This window comes from Rousettus aegyptiacus, unplaced genomic scaffold (genome assembly GCF_014176215.1).
Source record: "Rousettus aegyptiacus isolate mRouAeg1 unplaced genomic scaffold, mRouAeg1.p scaffold_m13_p_8, whole genome shotgun sequence".
Classification (NCBI taxonomy): Eukaryota; Metazoa; Chordata; class Mammalia; order Chiroptera; family Pteropodidae; genus Rousettus; species Rousettus aegyptiacus.
This window is the reverse complement of record NW_023416311.1, coordinates 73916412-73939401: the sequence shown is the minus strand read 5'-3', so window position 1 is coordinate 73939401 and position 22990 is coordinate 73916412. Positions and strand designations below refer to the sequence as shown.

At 35.8% G+C, this 22990-nt stretch overlaps 1 protein-coding gene across 15 annotated transcripts in view; it reads left to right on the top strand.

The window, feature by feature from the left end:
* MAST4 (microtubule associated serine/threonine kinase family member 4) overlaps positions 1–22990 on the top strand; it is a 509369-nt gene that overhangs the window by 423266 nt on the left and 63113 nt on the right. For 10 of the 15 annotated variants that reach the window (XM_016158121.2, XM_016158120.2, XM_016158118.2 and 7 more), the window contains 3 exons: positions 12170–12239; positions 16149–16157; positions 17563–17641. In XM_016158121.2, the coding sequence (XP_016013607.2) occupies positions 12170–12239; positions 16149–16157; positions 17563–17641 (158 nt within the window). The remainder of the gene's footprint in view (positions 1–12169; positions 12240–16148; positions 16158–17562; positions 17642–22990) is intronic. The other 5 variants (XM_016158119.2, XM_016158123.2, XM_016158132.2 and 2 more) reach the window with 1 other exon arrangement.

Below are 22990 nucleotides of genomic sequence, written 5' to 3'. Positions count from 1 at the left end.
GTACCGGTCCACAGCCTGGGGGTTGGAGACCCCTGCCAAGGTGACTCTGATGTACTCTACCATTTGATAATTACTGCACTGTAGGTCCTAAAGCCTGGCTGCACATTAGAATCACTTGTGGAACTTAAAAAAGCCTCAGGTCCTAGACCAATTAAATCAAAAACTGCAAGTGTCTGGCCTGGCATCAGTATATATCTTTTTAAAAGCTTCCCAAGGGATTTTGACACATAGTCAAGTTAGAGAACAACTTAATCTGGAAAATATTCTTTCTTTAGCAGAACCAAAACAGCATTTCTGAGACTTGAATGCACTTGGGAATCATCCGGGAAACTTTAAGCATGATTGATGCCCACCCCCACCCCCATTCCCATTCTGATTTAATTGAACTGAAGTATAACTTAAACATCAGGGTTTTTATTTTTATGTTCTCTAGACTATTATAATGTGGAGCTTCAGAATCACTGTTCTAAAGCTAGGATTCTGAAACTGCAGTGTGCCTAAGAGTCACCTGAAGCACTTGATAACAATGGGGACCCCAGGGTCCCACCTAGGTGAATGTTCACCTGGAATACTGCCCTAATGGTTATTTCCAACTGGCCCTCAGACTTTTCTAGTATGATCTTCATTCTCTCTGCTCCCCACCATTCACTGCCCTGCCCTATTTTCCTACAACTTCCCCTTCATGGCATTAAATTACTTGGAGTTCTTTAAATGTGCTTTGCTTAAATTATTGGAGAAAATGTAGATTTTTCAAGCCAAAAGAAAAAGGGTCTTGAATCAATTGAAATAGCCATTTATAGGAGTAAACTATACTGCTATTTCACTCTTTATGCCAAAGAAGAAATCCCATATAGGTAATTTAAAACACTCATAAAAGTATGAGAAAAAATATGGTTGCATTTAGAAAATAATTTGGGAGTGGGGAAGGCCTTTTCAAACAAAGCATAAAACCTAAAAGCCATAGAGGAAAATGGTTGATAAATGTGATTAAATAAAAATTTCACAGAAAAGTTACCATGAACAGCACTAAAAGGTAAGCACAGACGGGAGAAACATTTTCGGTGTATTGAGAGAATTGCCTCAATTGCAAAAAAAAAAAAAAAAAAGAACAAAAACAAAACAACAAATCAATTTAAAAAAAGACTAACAACTCAGAGGAATAAAGTATGAACCAGGTAGTTTGTAGAAAAAGAAACACAAAGAGTTAACATATTAAAAGATGGTTAGCCTTACTTATAATCTAAAGAAATTCATATCAAATAATGCGATACCACCAAAATCTGAATAAATTCCATATTAGCAAGATTGAGGGGGAGATGCCTCTCCATGACCTAGTGAGAGTATAAAGTAGTGTGGTGAGCACTTTGGAGAGCAATTTAGCTGTATGCACTAAAGTAAAAAATGAACCTACTTTTGGACCCAGCAGTTCAGCTTCTAGAATTTATCTCATTTGTATAATTGCTTAAGTATTCAGAAGATATTTATTGAATCATCAAAACACTCAAATCAATCTAAATACCCATTAATGAAGACTAAGTCAGTTGTGGTACAAGACATACTAGAATTTTATTTGATGCTAAGAAGATAATGACAGATTTAGATGGGCTGATGTAGAAAGTTGTAGCTAGATTATAAAGAAAAAAACAAGTATAGAACAGTGTTTGTGTGTGCACGATAGTACTACTTGAGGAATTTTTATATACATAATACATATTGTATGTGTGTGTGTGTGTGTATGTGTATATATATATATTTCTGGACAAATCCATACCCTAACAAAAGACATTGTATCTGAAGAGTAGAACTGGGAGTGGCGATCTGGTCACGAGAGCCCAAAGCTTGTTCTAGTGCCTAGCACATAATGAGTTCATAATAAATATTTCAGTGAGGTAATGATTGAGAGTCAGAGGTTGGGAGAGATTTTTAGTCTTTATTGTATGCCTTATTGAACTATTTGAAATTTTTTTTTATTGTGTATATATAATTGTTTTTGTAATAAAAATGAAAACAAAATGTACTGTTCACTTTTGGAACTCTGTTCCTTTGGTTGTTTAGTTTCCTTTGCCTCAAAAGTTTCCTTTAACTTTTTCATTTACCACTTTCCTTCAAGGTTCATGTTGAAGGTCGCCTCTGTGCAGCCATTCATTCCTTTCCCTTCTGAATTCATGGCTTCCTCCCTTAACATATACCACTATGAGCACAGTGTCCTATTATCTTCTGTTGTGTCTTTCTTTTCTCCCTGGTGGATGAGAGCCTTGTGAAAAAGGGTGGTCTGATTCATCCAACCTTCTCTAAAAGCTACCAAGGATCTGCCACATTGTTGCTAAAAATGAGGAAAATGTAACGATACTTTCCTGTTCAACTGCTAAGCACTAGTCTCTTACAGTCACGCCTGGTCAGACACCCAGAGTGACTGGCTGTTTCAGACCCCTTGAGTATTCGCAGAATACAAAGCTCCAGCTTAAACATAACCTCCAGAAATGGCCACTATTTCGTTTCATTCATTGTTGCTGCCTCCGTCACTTGACGAAAGCTTCGAGTATCAATCATCTTTGACTTAATGAGTCTAACAAAGTCCCCAGCATTTATTGACTGTTTCCTGACCCAACTTTATTGAGGTATTATTGACATATGACATATGTAAGTCCAAAGTGTACAATGCACAATTTGATACATGTATATATTGCAAAATAATTACCAAAATGAGGGTGGTGACCACCCCACTCCTCTCACATAATTACTTTTTTTTGGGGGGGGGGAGGGTAGGGTGAGAATATTTAAAATCTATTCTCTTAACAACTTTCAAGTGTATAATACAGTGTTGTTCATTATAATCACCACATTTTACATTAAATCCCCAGAAATTATTCGTCTTTTAGCTAGAAATTGGTACCCTTTGACCAACATCTCCACATTTCCCCCACTCACAGCTGTTGGCCATCACCTTTCTACTCTCTATTTTTATGAGTTTAAGTTTTTCGGATTCCACATATAAGTGAGAAATATAGTATTCGTCTTTCTCTGTCTGGCTTATTTCATTTAGCATAATGCCCTCAAGGTCCATCCATGTTGTCACAAATTCTTTTTTATAACTGAAAAATATCCATTGTATAACATACACCACAATTTTTTTTTATCTATTCATCCATCAGTGGACACTTAGATTGTTTCCATGTCTTGGCTATTGTAAATAATACTGTAGTAGTATTGCAAATGTCTTTTCAAGATAGTGAAGTGGAGTTGCTGGGTTACACGCTAGTTTTGTTTTTAATTTTTTGAGGACCCTCCACACTATTTTGATAGGGGTTGTACCAGTTCACATTCCCACCAGTAGTGCACCAGAATTCCCTTTTCTCCAAATCCTCACTAACACTTGTGGTCTTTTGTGTTTTTGATTATAACCATTATAACAGGTGTGAGGTGATAACTCATTGTGGTTTTCATTCATATTTCCCTGATAATTAGTGACATCAAGCCTCTTTTCATGTACCTGTTGGACTTTATATGTCTTCTTTGAAAAATGTTTATTTAAGTTCTTTTCCCATTTTTTAATCTGACTTTTTCCATTGAGTTATATGAGTTCTTTATATATTTTGGATAGTAACCCTTTATCTGATACATGGTTTGCAAATATATTCTCCCATTCGGTAGGTTGCCTTTGTGCTAATTGCTTTTTTTGCTTTGTAGATGCTTTTTAGTTTGATATAACCCCACTTATTTATTTTTGCTTGTGAGTTTATTATCATATCCAAAAAAAAAGAAGAAAAAAATTGTCTCCAAAACCAATGTCAAGGAGCTTTTCTCTTATGTTTATTCTAGTAGTTTTACAGTGTCAGGTCTTACATTTAAGTAAGATAAATATTTGTCAAATTATTTATATGTCAAAATATGTACCTGTTGTGTATATTTAATTTTTTATTTTGAGGTCCTTAAGGACTCTGCCTTACCTTTTAGGAGAGTAATCACAACTTTTTTACCCTGCCTAAATATACCCCAACACAGAAGGGTTCAACCATTGTAATTAATAACCGTAGCTCATTCAGGTAGTTGATTTTGACACATACAGAATTTCAGGGTTGTGTGTGGTTTGAAACAAGCTCCTTTCACCCCACCCATCAATTAGGATTCTATGCTAAAAATATCATGGGCACATCTATAGAATATAGAGTAAGGCCCTGAATGGACATGTCCTTGTCATGGATAAGGGCAAATCATATTTTCTACAAAGGGGAATGACTAGAATAATTAAAGTGATCCTACTTTTGCTTCTGATACTCACTTTGTTGAATGAAATCCCGTGCCTTGATTTTAACTGTGCTAATAATTTTAAATGTTCTCAAATTATGTGGACCAAATAATAGGCATTTTGCCTAAGAAAAAAATGAAGGCATGAGATGTACAGTTTTAAGTCAAATGTCTCATTCATTTACTTTAAGGTACTGAATAAAATGAAAACTGGTGTTTCAACTTTGAACAATCATATGATTAAAGTTGATAGTAAAAGTGTAAACAAGATTGTGATTAATGGATTTTTCCCCCTATGTTTTCCTTTTCCAGAGACTTTTAATCTTAACCCCAGAACATGAAAAGGATACTCAGCTTAGACTGAATATGTTTCTGTTTTAGAGGAAGAGAGAAATTGTGGAAACGACTTAGAGAAGAGTAGTAATATGAGTAGGGTATGTGTAATATACTTGATTAACTTAAGAGGACACTTGTGGGCAGGTGGGTTTCTGGAGTGTTGACATGATAAAATGCTATTGGTTTGGGTTGATAGGAAAAGTTATAGAAGAAAATAGGGAAGTGGAGGAAAAATCCAAGACTTCCTAGTTAGAGATCTAAGGGGCAAGTGGAGGTTTTGAAATTGATTTACAGTGGACAAGGCCATGGCTTTCAACTCTATCAGAGTATCAGAATCACTTCATTTCAAAGGGGATAGAATAGGACCTGGCCATCAGCATTTTTAAAGCTTCCCGGATGATTCTCCTATACCCCGCAGAGAGGGAACTGTGTATTGACCTAAGGAAATGGCAGAGGAAAGTAAGAGAAAAATATTAGAGGAGAAAGAATCTCAGTACTGGGAGATTTCCAGGATCTGTATGGTTTATGGAAACTGAAAGTCAGAATTCTGATTTGTTAGATTCTTGGCACATTTTATTATGAAGCAAAAGAATGAGTGGTTCTTTTAAGTGAAGTCTGAACATATTTCTGGAGATAAAAACTGAAAAATGATTAACGTTTTAAAAGAAAAAATATGTACATATATTCTGCTTCTTTCTGACAGAATTCCTCTATACCAGAGACCAAAGAAACATTTGGCATTTTTTAAATGGGACTATTTTAAATTTAGTATTATTTTTTAACTAAGAGGAGCTGAAAGGAAGAGGTTTATAATAGGGAATACATTTAGATTACATTATATTCAAGTTACATGGATTTCAGCATTTAATTTAAATACTTCCTCTTGTACTAGAAATTACTTAGCAATTGAAGCAAACAATCTTGAGAAGAAGCAATTTCCTGATAGTATCCACCCCTCTTCCAAGTAAAAAGGGAAATTCTTTGCATTTAATTACATTAAAAAATTAAAACCCCCTCATGTAAGATACAAAACATATATATAACCTCAGGTTACATTCTTTAACTCAGTCTTTTATCTAGATTCAGAGACAAATTATCTAAGACTAATAGAATGCATCAAATTTCACAAAATTGCATGAAACCACTGTAATAGTGGCTGTGTTCTTATTCTTATCTACCCTTCCTTGACCTTACAAATGCTACTCAGTAACTTTAAGCAAAGGCTGAAAGTAATCTGTTCCCTATTGCTGGGAAGATGAATGACTATAGATGGGAAGAAAACATACAACTAAAAATCAGCTTTCTTCATCACTCTTGACATTCACCAGTCTTTACTTAGGATCACCTTGAGATGTGACATCAATTCAGAGTAATAAGGAAAGGTCAACGAAAAGCTAAAACATTCTCAAGAACCCATTATAACACATCTCTAAGGGATTCGTGTCAGTGCCACAGCATTTCAAATACAGTACACAAATTCCAGAGGAACAGCTTCACGAAATGGAGACAATAGGCATCTACGAGAGTTTCACGACATAGAAATTGACCTGTTATTGGAACTCTCTTTCACTCCCTCCATGTCTTCCACCCTATAGCCTCATCAGTCATTCCTTAAAAAGCATTACATGTACATTTGTTGAGTCTGTTGTGACACTGGACTTTCTCTATGTGGTGTTATCATTGAGAGTTTGTCCCTTAGCAATTTTTATACATTTAAGGGCTTTGGTTTCAGAAGATTTCTTTTTCATGTGAATAAGGATCCAGAATTTTTTTCACAAGATGAGTCTAGAGTTAGCGATATGCAGATCTGCATCTATCAGTCGATTTTTTTAACTCTTTGAGTCTTATTCACTTATTTAATCCGTTCTAGCAGGTAGTGCAAATCTCTGTGCATAAAAAAAAAACTTAATACACAATTATTGAATTAGAAAAATCCATGATCTTTCTAGTTTAATATATAACAGGGAGTAGATTGAGGACTGAGAAATCAAAATACACTTTTCGTGTGTCCATACATATAACCAGAATGTATCTCTCACCAGCATTTAGAATTATAAGTTAGTGAGAGGAAGGGAGAGATAGACTATATAATAGACATGTCATTACATTTTATTCAGTTTTACTTATAGCGACAGGAGACGGAATGATTGAAATTATCATTACCCAAGCTTCAGTAGTTAGCCTGTAGAATTTTCCTTCTCTACAAACATTTCCCTAGTACTATTGACTGGTTTGAGTATCTGAAACAGATCAGGGCTATTAAATCTGTTAGGCACTAAATAATGTGAGCTAGAAAAATGTTATTTGCTCTCAAGTACAATAAAAAATATAGCAGAACTTTTAAATGTTTAATTAATATAAATATTATATGTAAGAACAGCCACTCAGTATAACATTGTTATACATATTTGCATACAATGCGGAATATAAGTACATTTTAATACATTTGAAATTATTTTTTAAGTGATGCCTCCATAAGTAAAAGAGTCTAAAGCCTACACAGTATTCAAGTGTTGGTCTTAATTCTCTCTCACTCCCAAACCCTATCCTCTCTCATTCTTCCCCATCTCAGTCAATTCCCCTACCTACCCATTGGTTTAGTCCTGAAATCTGGGAGTCATCCTTGTTTCCTCTCTTGTCCACATCACTTCCCTAATCTGATTTTTCAGCAAATCCTGTCAGCTCTACTGCCAGCACCTACTTGAGATCTACAGCCGTCCTTTCCAAAGCACTGCCGTCCTTTACCTTGTCTGTGCTGGTCATCTCCAATGCCATCTCCCCTTCCACTCTTGTCCGCTTAGAGCCGATTGGCCACAGGACAGCTAGAAAAGTCTTATTAAAATGTAAATTGAATCATACCACTCCCCTCTATGTAATGGAAGTTTAATAAATATTTGTTGAATCAGTTAATCAGGTGATACTGAATAGTGGTGCTGGCTATGGAAGGATCAATAAGCAATGAGAGGACAAAGAAAACCAAAAGAGTTTCAGAGAGCCTAGAAAATAAGGAAGTTTTGTTCATTGCATGCTATCCTCTCTACTTGAAAACCCAGGAATATAAGTCTACTTCTATACATTGGCCTGCTGTGAATACCTCACAGCTTACCAAGAGGTAATTCCACTGAAGGCCAATCAAGGTTTTTCTGTCCGCTTAGATTCTGAACAGCTGTCCAGGTTTAATTAATATTCTGCAGTTATATCTGGAGTGGAGCCAGTTTCTGAGACAGCTGTCTAAGTGAAAGGAAGATTTCTAACTTGCATCAGCTGGGTCTGGTAGGAAAAACTCAAACTTCTCAGGTGATTTGAACTATTATTTTTAAAAGTTCCCTCAGCTTGGAGCTCCTACATAACTTTTTCATCGTCCACTTTATCTGCTGGCATTTGTCTTGTAGGAAGATCCTGGCTTCGATTCTGTGAAGTTGGGTCTTGAGGTTTTTAAGCAGTGTCAATTCTTTGTCGAGAATCTCCTCCAAAGCAATAAGAAACATAACATTGATTATTACGATGTAAAACATCACAAGTCATTTAAGCAGATAATCAAGTAATAACAACAGGGATCCAAATGGGGTCTTACTCTTTGATCCACTAGGAGTTTCAAATCATAATTATCATTAATTCTTGGATTCTCTCTGTCCTGATAGAAAACCAAGGCAACCAGAAACTATCATTTTGTTTTGAACAGACAGCTATTAAAAGCACATTAATAATCTATAGCGGTTATAGCATATGCCTTTTAAAAAGATTTGCAGCTTGTTTCTCTGTGGTGAAGACACAGGACTTCTCCAACCTAATTACAAAGCAATCAAACAACTTAATTAATCTGGAAATCACTTTCTTAACAATAACTGCCTCTAAAATGAGGCACCCTGTGCAGCGCCATTAGGTAAAGTACCATTTTAATATACTGCTTGTTTATTAGCCATGCTAGTTCCCCCTGGTGATCATGAAGTTAATTACCTACCCAAGGCCCGACCACTATTAAGGTTTACTTGACCAGGTCAGAAACAGCAGCAGCGATGCCAGCAGTCTATAAAGTGTCCTAGCACTCAAACATCCAAGAGCCAGTAAATCCCTGGGAGCAGTAGGATTTGAGTTATAAGCAAGTGCTGCACATATGGGCAGAGAATTAACTGGCACCACTTGTCATTTGAGAGTCTCTCAGGTATTGCTCTGCAGATGGGGGCATGGATTCAGAGAGCAGTGCTGTGAGGAGTGAAGGTCGTGTATAGGACTTTGGTTTCAATCCATCTTGTTCTCATCCTGGGAAAGTGCTGTGCTTGTCCACGGCAGTCTGGTCCTCCTCTCTGAGTTAAGTATATATGAAGCATGCTTTGTAATTCGAGCTGTTCTAAATTGTGGATGTTTTGATCACTATAACTAAATGATATCCCTAAGTCCTCAAAGACTGAGCAGATAACAGAAATCAATTTTTATTTCAAAAAAGAAAAGACTTCAGGAACAGAATTCTACCTATCTAATCTGCTAATCTTATAATTTCTCCCAAAAGACAACTGAGGAACTCTCTATAATAAATGACACAAAAAAATCTGCAGAATACTCATCTACCCTTTTCTGCCACTACCACTCCCACAAAGTTCCCTATCAATAAGAGCTATCCATGGGTCAGCCATTCTTCCGATCTACCCACGTTAGAAACACTGATCATTTTTAGCATGTAATCTTTGTCATCAGCTGTTTCTAATCTGTCACCAATTGTTCTTGGTTTACTTGCCAAATAACTTTTCTATGGGCTTTCCATGTCCGAATCCAGCTCCTCCTCCTCATCCATTTTTTCTGTCCACCTACCCGAAACATTCAAGCCAGGTTAAAATCTCTAGGGTCTCTCTCTTGCCCACAGACATCTCTTAAGGCCTCCCACTGGTTAGAACCAATAAACACTGCTCACAGCTCACTGCCTTTAGGAGGCTAAATTCCCTGCTTCCACAGAGGCTGTCTCTCCTGCTTTGTCCTGCTGAGTTTGGGTTGTTTCTGTCCTCTTTTGAAGTCTTTCCACTTATTCTCTTACCTTGAGCTTCTTGAGCTGTCTGCATATTAAGCTATAGTCTCTTGTGCTTTAGGAGATTTCAGGTATGCTAGGTCACAGCATTCTCATTTTCTCTAATATCCTACTACACTTAAGAGCCTTTGTGATAATGTGAGGTGTGTGTGTGTGTGTGTGTGTGTGTGTGTGTGTGTGTGTGTTTGCATTTTGGTTTAGTTCTTCAATCTGACATGAAACAAGAAGAAAGATCTGTGATTAGTAAGATAGTACAGATGCCTCTATAGTCTTGATGTTGAAGATATGCGAATTTGATGTAGGTTTTGCAGCAGTGTAGAAGTGAGTGAGAAGAAAATGAGGAACATTTTCAATGAACAGGCCAAGGAAAGGCAGAACCCAAAGATTAGAAATCCTTAGTGGTAGCCTTATTATTATTTTTTTTTTTAAGCAGAGTTAAATTAACCTACCTCTGTATCTCTCTGTCCATTCATTTTCAAAGTGATGGGTCACCATTGTGTGTTATCAGATGTTACATAGCTTTCCGAGGACTGCTCATTAAAATCTCTAAAAGCAAAAAGGCTTTTAAGCTAATTCCTTGTTTCTCTCTCCTTCGGATTCTTAAATATATTTAATAAGCACTCTCTAGTTTCTCTAGGTGATCTCATATAATCTCCAGATACAGTGTTTTCTTCATAAAGAACACAGAGCTAAGAATTTGGTGACAAGGTTCATTGGCCCTATTATTTATTCTAAGTGAATAAGGTAGCAGGGATTTTTTTTTTTAAATGCCTTAGCTTCAAATGATCAATTGTTTTGTTTCTCCTAATAATTTACTGGTAGTTTGCTGTATATGGAGTGTAAGCAAAGTAAACATTTTTTTTTTCCAAACAAAACAACAAAATTTACATGAAGATTTCTGGCATTAGATTTGTTTCTCTTTAGGAAACAAAATTTTTAGCCATCTTGAAATTATGGGGACCTTTTAAGGAATGTGAAAAGTGATGTACAAACAAGGGGGAATAAAGGCTGTTGAGAGAAGTTGAAAGCACTTAATTTAGCTGTGTAGATAAATGGACAAAAATAGTTCTGGATTACTTGATGGCAAAAGCAGAATCCATTTCTCCAGGGCCCAAGGAACAACAGATGCAAAGGCATGATAAATTTGATTGCGGCAGGGGGAAAATGCTTCTTGATTCTCTATCCACAAAGAAATGGGCTTTTCAGCGCTTCCCACTTAAATGGCTTTAATTATGCTGTCTGTCATAAAGTTAATGGCATCTGTTGAAGACATCACTATAAAATTTGCAACCTTAAGTTAATTGAAAAATTTCACTGGAGGTGTCACCAGTCCAGAAGTCCTCAAGGTAACACTAAACTTATCCTCTTTGATGTGTTAGTCTATTCTTTTTGCACATCGGTAATAAATTGTTTACCTTTACAGCTAGGCACTGACTTTAATGTGCAATCTTGTATACCTTACACCTAATTACAGTCTTCACTTCCATTACAAAATCAGTAATGTGGCAACCGGCTTGCTGTTAAGGATTACAAATATCTTCTTGATTATTTTTCTGTATGTTTCGAGAACATACAGGATGAGTTTGCAGCCTTTCCTCACCTCCTTATTTAAACCAGCTACTATCCCTCAGGTCCTCAAATAGTTCTGCCAGTCTAATTAAACATGCAGAGGGAAGCAGGGTGGTCTGGAGTGTCCTGAACTTCCCCACACCATCTGCCTGCCAAGCTTCTCAATGATCAGCAGCAGGTTGAGTGTTCTAACAAGTCCGGAGAGAGCTGCTCTCCTTACACTGAGCAATCTGTGCCCCACCCGCCCAGGAAGGAGCTGGGGAGAGTACCCTCTGCCAGCCTTCGTGTGCCTGTGGCTTTTAATGGCTACCTGGTCAGTCATGGCCCAGCTGCTTAGGAACAGAGGGATCTGTTGAAGAAAGGAATGATAAGGGCTAATCCTACTGGGCCATTTCCGCCATGCTGAGATAGGTCTGGCTCATTTGAGAAGTAGGTTCAAACTGCTGGGTACTTTCCAGTATTTTATGACTAGTTCTAACATAGTCATCTCTCTTTAAAATATGTACATGGGAATATGAGGATTTATTTTTGAGAACTGAGACTTTTATTCACTTGACTAAATAAAAAATACTAAAAGAGCCGAGCACCGTCACCCCCCTCCCCCCGCCGCCACCACCCGCCGCCACCCCATTGAAGCTTATGCTTCTTCATCCATCCTGCTGTTTGAAATATTAGCACATCTGGAAGAGTAACAACCAAGACATTTGTATATTCATTATTCAAAACAACTGAGATATTCAGATTGTTAAATATATGGAGGACTACTGGTCGATGATATAGGCGAATGTGTTTGTATATCTTGCACACTTGGAAAGTTTTTTGGGAACTCAGTTTCCCCTCGCCATCAAGTTTCTGCTCCAGGTATAATTAAAACATGACAGAGAGATGAACATCTTACAAAGTGTACAGAAACTTATTGCTAAAGGGAGGAAGATGCTGGATGTGGTTAATGATACAAAAACAAAATCACTTTGTAAATTTTTTCCTTCTTTTTCTCTACAGGAAATAGCCCTCAAGATAGCCCAAGAAATTTCTCCCCCAGTGCCTCAGCCCATTTTTCATTTGCACGGAGGTAAGGACTTTTTTGAGTAGAACAATAAAGTTAGGTAAAGAATCCTATCCCCCAGCTCACACTCCCCACAACTGTCCCTTACACCTCGGCCTTCTGCCTTGTGAGGTCCTGCTCATAATCATATATACAGGGCCTTCGCCAAAGCTCTTCCAACCAAAGGTAGCATTAGACCATTGTAGAACTCTGTTGTAACACTTTTACTTTAACAGTCGTAATGATTTCTGTCTCATGCTAGAATTTTCTCTACCTCTTGCTCCTCCACTGGATGTCAGTCTTCCAGCAAGGGCAGGGAATGAGCATTTCCATCTTTCTTGCATCCCAAGTACCATGCCTTTTGCATGCTTGATACACAGCAGATTTAGCTAAATTAACAGAGCTCATATTATAAGGATTTGATTCATCTATGTGTCCTGGTGTGATATATTTTTGTTGTTGTTGTTAAAATGTTTTTTTAAAAATGACCTTTCTTGGGATCACAAAGTATAAACTCTAAGACACCCCTTTACTTGAGAGCATCAAGCCAGCAATTTAATGATCCCCCTGAAATAAAACCACATGTGAACTATAGGATGTTTTATATTTTCTGTTCCTATTGTACTTAGCAGTAGGCATCAGATATTAAAGATATATGTTTCATATTTGGGTCACTGAGTCCAGAGGCAGTGTTGCTCCAAGGATAGTGGGCATGTGGTCTCATATCGAACCTTTTCAATTTCCAGTTTTCCTCTGTGGTTTTGCCAAGTTAAGTCTACACAGCCACCTCTTCTATGTTCTGCGTATGGGATTAGTGTGCTTCACCCTGTCAGATTCAGACCTTCACCTTCCTGGGTCCCATCACTGTTCTCACCTACACACTCTGTACTTTTCTGCCAAGGAAAAACACACAAAAAACAAAACACCCCTTCAGCCAGTCTCTGAATATTTAGGATAATTCGGTTTATGGTCTGAATGTCCGAAATACTTGCTGAATTTTCTTGGAGACCTAACTATACCTTAAAGTGGATTAAAGTAGCACTAACTAAAGACATATAGATAGGTCAAAAAAATAGATTTGTTTTAACACATGTTACTAACCTGGAAAACCTAGTGTCCTCACTGCCATTTGTTAGCATGTAATGCATTTTATGTTGCTAAATATAGAGAAGAGGATCTGTTTGCAGTATTTTCAGAATTCTCTATAATTAAGATTCTCTTGTAAACATCACGCATTTGCCACCATATGTTAAATGTTCATTTATGTAGGTACTGGCTCCTCCACCGTTGGGAGAACACAGAAGAAATTAAGACATGATCTCCAGAGAACTTCTTTAGACCCACGCCCCAATTTTCCTGCAAACAAACCTGCAAACAAAATGAGAAAATTAACTCATCCCATAAAGCCTGTCTTTGTGCAATGAATATTATTTTATGCTGATGCTATTCTTCCAAGTGAAAAAAAAAATTGATAAACCTACCATAGTCTTTAAAATACATCTCTTTAAAAAAGGAGAATGCATTTAATTATTTTAAGTAATAAGAAAAATTCAATCTCATTACAGCATGAATTTAAACATGACAGAAATCATAGTCTCTTAATCCTGCCAGATTTATAAAAATGAAGAGAATTTAATAATTAAGTGGGTGACTAGAGGACCGGTGAATCTGGTTTCTCTGCTATTAAGAAAATACACAAACCCCAAGGCATGTTAATTTTTGACAAATAAACCATAAAGCGTGACAGAAGATTATCACAGGAGACCTCTAGTTCATTTTGCATGAATTTCCAGATAGAACTCCCGCCACACTCTTCAAAAAGTATTAATTTAGATTAGGACATGAGTGATCATCTTTTAAAACTTTTATTCAAGTAAATAGAATTCTGTGTTTGCTGTGAAAACTCAAGTTGGCATATTTTTATTTGTCCGGGGTCGTTCTCTTCCATTTTAAAGTTGATTTTCATTTAGAAAACCTAGATTCCCCTCATGGTTCTCCATTTGCTTCCATTTGGTACATATTTCTGAGCCTTTAAGAAGTAATGTCATTTTCAAACTGCTGCATTTTTTTTTTTTGTATATTTGGTTCAACAGAGGAGCGATTGCCTTGTTTTTAAAAATTATTCTTGAGTGAAGGGATAAAGATCAGATTATTAATCTCTTTTGAGTTTATACCACGTGATAATACTCCCCCAGTAGACATCCTCTGTAATATAGTAGTTTAATTTCAGATAAAAAAAAAAATATGATGATGCACACTTCCTTTTTATATTATCTAAATGCATTTGAGAGTAAAATTATCTAGTTAATTTTTTAATATAGAGTTAAAAGAACAAAAATGAACATCGTAATATAGTTGATTTTGTTTGGTGCAAGGAAGCATCTTTTAACTTTGCTAATTGTAAAGCTGATTTACAATCTCTCTGACTGTGGAGTTTGCCATTTTTTCCTTGATAATAAGTTGTTCTGCCTTTCCCCAAAGTTGTAGAGGTTTCTGAATTATAAATTGTTCCACTTTTGTTGGGCATATTGAGCTCTGAATAAATGCCATGAGTGTCTCCTAATTGTCTCCTTGTTATTTACTAAGTTAAATCACAGAATATTCCATAGGTAAATTACTAGGATAGACTTTCCTGATGAGTTCAGGTCAAAGACACTTGTAGAGAGCTGGTGAGCAGAGCAACCTACAAAGTTACTCTTTCAGAATTCTTTCCGGAATGAATTTTAATTGGTTACATTATATTGGCCTAGTCCAACTTCAACTAGAATATAAAATATATCACTTCAAGTGACTATAACAATTAAACAAATAAAGAATTTGCTTTCTCTTCATGCACTTATAATAGCCAGGTTGATATGAAAACTTTTCATTCTTTCTTTATTGTATACCATATTAATTTAAATTTCTGTGAGTGGTGTTGAAATGATTTTTTTTTTTTTTTGCCAATTTCTTTGCATCCTTTGTTCCCATCAGATGTTTTTCCCTTCTTTTTCGTTTAGTGTAATGCTGAGATTTCTACCCACAGAGAGAACACTTTTTTCAAAAAAGTCTTGTTGCTTTGGCAAGAATATAGTTTTCTTTTCAGATAACATTTTATTGGTAGCTACTGCAAAGGAAAGACAACATTGTTAGTAGGATCCAAATTGCACTCGTGTGATAGCTTTCTTGGGGGAAAAAAAGAGCATTCTCTCTTTAAGTACTATATTATAGCATAAATAGTAACATCTGATGTGCGGGTGTCATGGTAATGAAAATGCAATGGTCCTTTGTGCTCCATTTGAGTAAAAAAGACACGAACAACTTAGGGAACTTTATGAGACATAAATTATTTCTGGTCTGTGGCTGCACAAAGTACTGAGCACATCCTTGTTTAAATATCTTTCTAGTCATGTGTTTTCCAGAGTAAGCAAGTGTAATTTATACTTCAGAACTAATAACATGTCTCATCTTGGACTTGTTCATTCATTTGAAATATGTTCATTGATACCTGAGGGAAAGTAGAGTTAATGAATCACAAAATAAAATCGTGGTGGGGGAAATTTTGTCCCTTACTCTTTCCAGAGACTAGTTTCTGATAATTGCTATTGAATGGACTGAATAATCCTTTTAAAATTATATCCTTTTCTTACTTTTAAAAATTGGAGGTGTTTAAAATATGAAGTACAGGAATGAGTTTTTAAGTCTTTAATGAGTAGCCAAATAAAATGGGGCCAACTTATGTTCATTTAATTGATATTTGGAAATCTTTAGAAGCATGTTATTATAATTATTTTCTTCCTAAATCTTGAAGATTTTCAATTGCTTAAAAAATATTTTAAAAGAACTTATGACTTAATTTTCCCCATTTCTTCTCTCTGGTATATTTACAAATATCTTATTTTGCTTCTTTTTTTAAAAAACATACTTGATTCAATTGTACTTCAATCATGGTCACAGAAATGACAGGTAAATTTTACTAAAATCTTAACATTGTAGTACTTCTGTGATTTGTCCACTTGAATATCTCCATTTTGTCTTTGTAGACCATTTGCATTTCTTGGAGACAACATTCATGGTAGCCTATGATTACATTTTCCCTTGAATGTAATTTAGGTGAAAATGTCAGTTTTTTAGATGAACATCTAATTGTGACATTTCTCAAAGTCAAATCTAATGCTGTTGAATTCTCTCACTTGATCTTATTGTGAGTGTCTATGGTAAATTCTGTCCACCCTTATCTCTCACATGGTAAATCAATATAATTACAAACTACCAAGCGTCTATATGTGATATTCCATCTAAGAATGAAATAGAGTTTCTTATAAAGTGTGTTTTTCCTGTTTTGTCCGTGGCAAGTTTATGTATTTGTCACAGTGTTACATGATTTTGAAGGTACAGTTTTACTTGAAATTGCTAATGAAGTAATGGCTCTGGAATGCCAGAGATTTCAGAAAATTTGCTCTCTAATGTCCACTTGCCTTGGCAATAGCATTGTCTCTACTACTTTATTAACTCATCTAAAACCCTTGTAATGACTCTAATAACTAGAGCCTAACCCAGAGAGCTACTCATCCTATCACCTTTTGGAGATAAAACTACTTTCTTCTAGACCTCTGACACCTTTGCCACTGTAACTGGGGCAGATAAGTCTACTCTTTGCTTTAAGCTCTATGCCTAGTTCAAAGCTTTCATTCTGTCCCCACTGTCAACTAGAGCAGGGCTGTATACTCATAAATTCTGCAAGAGACTTTTGCCGCAACCCTTTTTTAAAGCCAGGTCATGTCAGAACGTAATAACTCTTAAGAGATTCTGAGTATAACGTCAGTCACTTTCTTAGTGCTAAAGTTACTTGCCACTTAAGACTTTAGCCAGCCATGAGCTCACTGATCCCTTCTTCTCCAAGAATAATGAGTAGGACTGTCTCCCTGAAAATAATAAGGGGAAGTCTTTAGGATGCAACGAAAGTCTCCACAGGCTCTAGTAGCACCGAATTTCAGGCCCTTCCAAAGATCACGGCCCCAGTTATCAGTTTCCAGATAAGAGTGGTTTTCCTCCTCCCTTTCTGTTTTGATTCATTTGAATCTGCTGAGTCTGACCATTGTAATTATCCCTGGTATTCATTTTGTCAAAGTGTATTAGTGAGAGATCAATAATATGGATCAACCCATTCACTTCCTCCTTGTTTAGGTATATTGATTCAGTTTAAATAAAAGTCAACCTGCTGTATAATGTTTGTTTACCATGGCCCTTCCTGAACACCCTCATTGACTGTGTTTGTGTCATTCGTTTGACTAAAAATACTCGGTTTCCCTGGGTTTCCTGTGTAACAGTATTCCAGTGTGGGCCTAAGCTAATCTCATGTTCTCAATAGGACTGATGGACGTCGCTGGTCCTTGGCTTCTCTCCCCTCCTCTGGCTATGGAACAAACACACCCAGCTCCACGGTCTCTGTAAGTGCCTGACTTCTTCCCTCTCCCTCACAACTGTAGAACTCTTATGCAGGTGGTGTCTTCTCTGCTGTTTCCTGGTAGGAAGGAGAAGGCAGATCCTGCACATCTGCCACTTTGAATAGGTTACACATCAGATGATGAGCTGACAAACATAAAAAGGGCATCCTTTTTGCTGCAAGCTTTTAAACTTTGGTGCACAAAATGAGTAAGTCCCAGGATCACAAGTTTGAAGGCAGTCAGGAGCTTTTGTTTGAATACCATTTGGTATAGTTTGGGGGGAAACACAATTTGGTTTTATTGCTTTGGTTCCATGCCAATGATATTAGCACTGAAATGCCATTAAACTTTGATGTCCTGGGTCTTTTTAAAAAATGTATATATGGCTTAGATGTGGAGTTTCTTGTTTGTTTATTTTTGTTGTTTTGTTTTTGTTTTTTGGTTTGTTTGTTTGTTTTCTGCAAAGAAAAAAAATGGCAAGCCTTAAATTTGTCTGTGTCTTCTAGGGAAAAGCTTTCTTTTAAGGAGAGATTAAAAAACTTAGTAGTTGGTTAAGGTAAATAATGAGATGAGATGAAACCATAAAAATAGGATAGAGGAAGAAGAATATTTTCTTGCCCCAAACTATAACATTTCAACAAGATGCTTAGCAATGACTAGAAAGTAGGTTAGATATATGATTTCTTGGTTTAAGTTAGTGATATCATGGGTTACCTATCTCTGCAGAGCCTTAAAAGCCAGTGGCCATTTAGAAAGGCTTAATCTGTTGTATGCATTCAGTAAATACTTAATGGAGTAGTCCAAATGCTCTTGTGCAAGACAGAAATGAGCTGATGATTTTAGAGCCCCTTCTGGTTAATCTCCATCTCCACTTTGCAAAATCTGTGGTCTTTCGAATAAGGCTATCCATCTTTTTTTTTTTTTTTTCCACAGACCCAAGCACTGTGCTAAGCATATAGCACCAGCCGCTTAATAACACTTGAATTGAAAAGAAACTACAATTAAATTCATAAATGCTAACTGGTGTCATCACTGCCTTATATTATGTATTTCCAGAATTCCAGATGCAAAATAATGTGGGTTTTTGGAGCACTTTTAAAACTGACTTGTCAAATAAAATGTGTTGGATTATTTTTACCATCTCCTTGTGTAGTATTTCATTGAGGAGAGGTAATTTATTTTCCTATCCCTGATTCCATTTTGTTGTGGTCTATGAGTTTATTGTCCATTTTGATTGTTTTTGAGAAGCATCCAGACAACCTTCAGTGGTTTCAATGGCACTTCATTCTTATATCAGAAAAGGATGCTTAAAACTCCTGAATGGTTTCAGTGGATAAAATTGTCACTGTAAAGTCACCCTTTGTTATTGTGATAGTAACCATTATTGGTTACTACCCCATAATTTAGATGTTGAAAACATGAACAACCACAGTGTGAAAATGAATGCTAAAATTGATTGACCAAAAAGAAGAAAAGAGTCATTTTCTAAGTTTGAAGTGTTGTTCTTTTCCAGACCCTTGGGCATCTCTCCAGTTAGAACCCAGTCACCAATAAACAGAAAACATGGCCCTTTGTTCCATGACTTTCCCACTCATATTCTCGTTTAACTCTCCTATGCCCCAAATTTATATCATGTCTCTTAACTTCAAATTCTTTTTTATTTCAACTCCATCACCTTGCTTTGTCCTTCAGTCAAGTTTTATTGTACTTTGGATATAGAAATTTCTCTTTTGCAAGAAAGATGGGGATAATGCATGTTCTTTCTTCTTTCTGTCTCTAACTAGTAAGTCATACACATTTTTAAAAAGTAAATCTATAAAAAAAAAAAAAAAGAAGGGAGTGAATTACATCGAATCAGACCCCATTTGATACAAATAATTTTATAAAACAATTTTTAAATACTTATTATGTGCTCGGCACTAGTCTATTTAAAATGCATTGGCTCATTTAATCCTGGCAACATACCCTATTTGCCATTGTTTGTTGCATTTGATGAATCAAAAATAGGAAGCATGAAATCTGAAGCACAGAGAATGAACCATAGGACTGTTTACTAGCATCCTTGTTTTATCGATAAGAATACAAGAAGTGGGCTAGACCCAGTCTCTTGGCTCTTTTAAAGAAATTTACATGGTGTTTCTTAAAACAAACCTTTTAATTAGCAAACCTGACCTAGCCATCTGCCATAACGTAGTCATCACTGTCCCTGATTTCCATATGTGTGTAAAAAAGTAGCCTCCTGAGGCAATATGAGTCACGCACACATAATCTGTTTTTGACAGCTTCTGACCAGAAGTAAGATCGGATTTCTCAAGTGTTTATTTTATTGAAGAAGGTGGTATCTTATCACTGTTCTCATATTTGTGTTTTGTCCCTCAAAATTAAAATTGAACCTTCAAAAGTACTCTTTTGCAAAAAGACATAATAAGGACTCATAAAATTTGTGGAGCATAGGTGGTGTTGGACAAAAGTTCAGCTATCTTTTCTCCCTATTAGTCGTTGATAGGAATGAGTGGAAGTTTGAAAAGCTACTTATCATTTCCTTCAGTTTCTTTGTGTCTTTGTCTTCTAAATATTAGAGCAAAAGTTGTGCAAAACTGCATAGTAGCTGCATTCTCTTCTCTTCTAAATCTAAACTGTTACACTTAGATTCTCATTTTCTGGGTTAACTGTTAGCTATTTAGCCCATCAGAAATGCATTTTAGTTATTTTTTTTAAATATAAAATTTGAATATATACAAATAAAAGAGATTCTTTGAAAATATAGCTTAAATTTTATACATAACTGTGTTATTAGCTGAATCCCAGAACTTGTGCTGAAATATAACCATCATGTCTGTATCCTTCAGATATTATAGAAACTGCAAAATTGGCAAGTGTTAAAAATGCTGTATTCTGAAATTGGAAAGATTTGATCATATAAAGTTACTCAGTCCTTCCAGGGAATATTTAGTCTCACAACTTCCTTTAACTTCAAATTGTGCAGCTAAAATTAATTTGTGGGACTTTTCCAAGATAATATTCAGATAATAATTTTTAATTTTAAAATAAGAAACATTGGAATTGCAGCAATTGGAAGACATCCTCCCTTATATGGAGATAAATTACCAGATAAATTATTTTCTACTGAGGGAAAGAATGGAAATAAGAATATAATGCCTATAAATATGAGATATGGCTATAAAATATTAATATTTTAAATAAATAACAAGCAGAAATTTAATGTACATATGAATACTGTGCTTTGCAAAGTGGTTACCTTAAGAGATTAAATGCTTATTTGAATGATGTCATTGTTCAGAGCATTTTGGGGAACTCTTCTAATTGCCTTGAAAACTATCAGCAAAGTGGATTTGGCTTATGATATAGTCAAAGGTCATACGCAGACTAGTTGAGTGATGAGACTTATGGGTACCACACTTAAAGAACATGCTAGATATATAAAATAATGAGACTCAGTTTATTAGGAAACTCCCCAACTAATTTTTGAAACTCTTATAAAAGTGGTATTCTAAAGATATTTTGACCAGTGGGGGCATCTTTTCAATACGTGCATGAGGTCTTGAGGGCAGCACCTGCACCCTCTGTTTTCCTCAAAGCTCTCTTCACTGGCTTTGCAAGTTCTCCTTTGAGTCCCTGATGCTGAAACTCAACCTTGCATTTCTCTATTGTTCAATACCAACTCGCTTTTCGGTACCTTTCGAATCCCCGGGACATTTTGCTGGCCTACAGTTGTTCCCAGTGCTGTGGACTCATCCCGGTGTCACCCTGTTCTTCTTATTTACACCTTACTTGTTCCAACTGAGCTTAAAGAAAGGCCCTCCCCAGAGAAGCTCCTGGCCCCCATGCTTCAATGCTGTAAAGGTTACAATACTCACACCACTGCATCATTCAGTTTTACATATTCCCCATAAGTAAACACAGGGCACATTCCTTACGGAGTTCAGTTATGTGGCTAAATATATGGTATAACCACAATATTTTCCTCTTAGAGTTAACGCATGTTAACATTTTATTACACTTGCTGCAACTATTTGTTTAAGTAAATTTTTATTTTGTTTAATAAATAAAATGTTAAATATACCACTCAGTCCCCTCCCACCCAAACCTTCCCTTTCTCCTCTCTCCACCACAAAGGGGGCCACCCTCTCGAAGTCTCTTGGTATCATTCTCATGCAAGTAAAGCTCCATAATAACTTATGTGAAACTCTTGAGCCTGGTGTTTTTTGGAAACAATTTTCACATTTTAGAAAGGTAATACAATCTCTGTATTGTACCTAACAGCCCAGCAGTGATTGGACCAGCAACTCATAATCAAATATATTAATATTTCTACAGCAATGTGAATCAACATTCATACTAAGTGGATTAAATACATAGTGTAAATAGCTTCCCATCAGTTCAATTGATGCTTTCCACCAAAAGGGATTACTATAAACATATGAATAAACTTCTGCGTTTGTGGATTTTGAAATCTTAGATACAGAATCATGAACATTTATTTACCTTTGAGACATATGTACAAAATTTTTTCCCCCCTATGGTGACATTGATTAACAAAATCCAATAAGTTTCAAGTGTACAATTCAACACTAAGATATATATATAGCAATGTGTGTCCACCTCTTATGGTAATCAGATTCTTAATTCTGTTTTTCTGTTTGCTGATTTCCTTATTTTTGGTTTTAACACTGTTGCTTTTCTCCTGCTTGCATTGATTGTATTCTTTTCCTGATTTCTTGAGTTGACTTTGTTTATATGTTTTATATCTTTTTCCATAGTGAAAGTATTTAAGGCTGTGCCTTTACTTTCTGAATAGTTTTGATTTATCTCATAAGTCTTTTGAGTAGTGTTCTCATTTTTATGGTTTATAAAATAATCTCATTACATTATAAAAATCTCTTTGTCTCAGTATGTACTTGGTAAGGTGTTTTATAATTTCAAGGTATAAGGATATTTTTGAGCTCTAGTCATTAATTTCTAGTGTTACTGCATTGTAGTGCTCAGTGTTTGTGAAGTGTGCTCTTAACCTAATAACTTTTGCAAAATTAAAAAAGCCTACTATAACTGAATTTTCAAATGAATGCTATTGTTCAATGTATGCTTGTTTTAACCATGTTTCCATTACTCATAATTTTCTCCATCTCTTTTGTTAAAATTGATTACGGAGTTCATGGCCCAATAAAAACAAAAACAAGTCTCTGCTTTATAGTTACATTTCTAAGACTGATAAATAAAAGCATTATTTAGCTATTCACCTTTTTTTTTTACCTTACCTGGCTCCAAATATTGAATGAAAATTTTCATAAAGCAAACTTGTACTTAAGGGATTAAAAACTCACCCCCAATGAA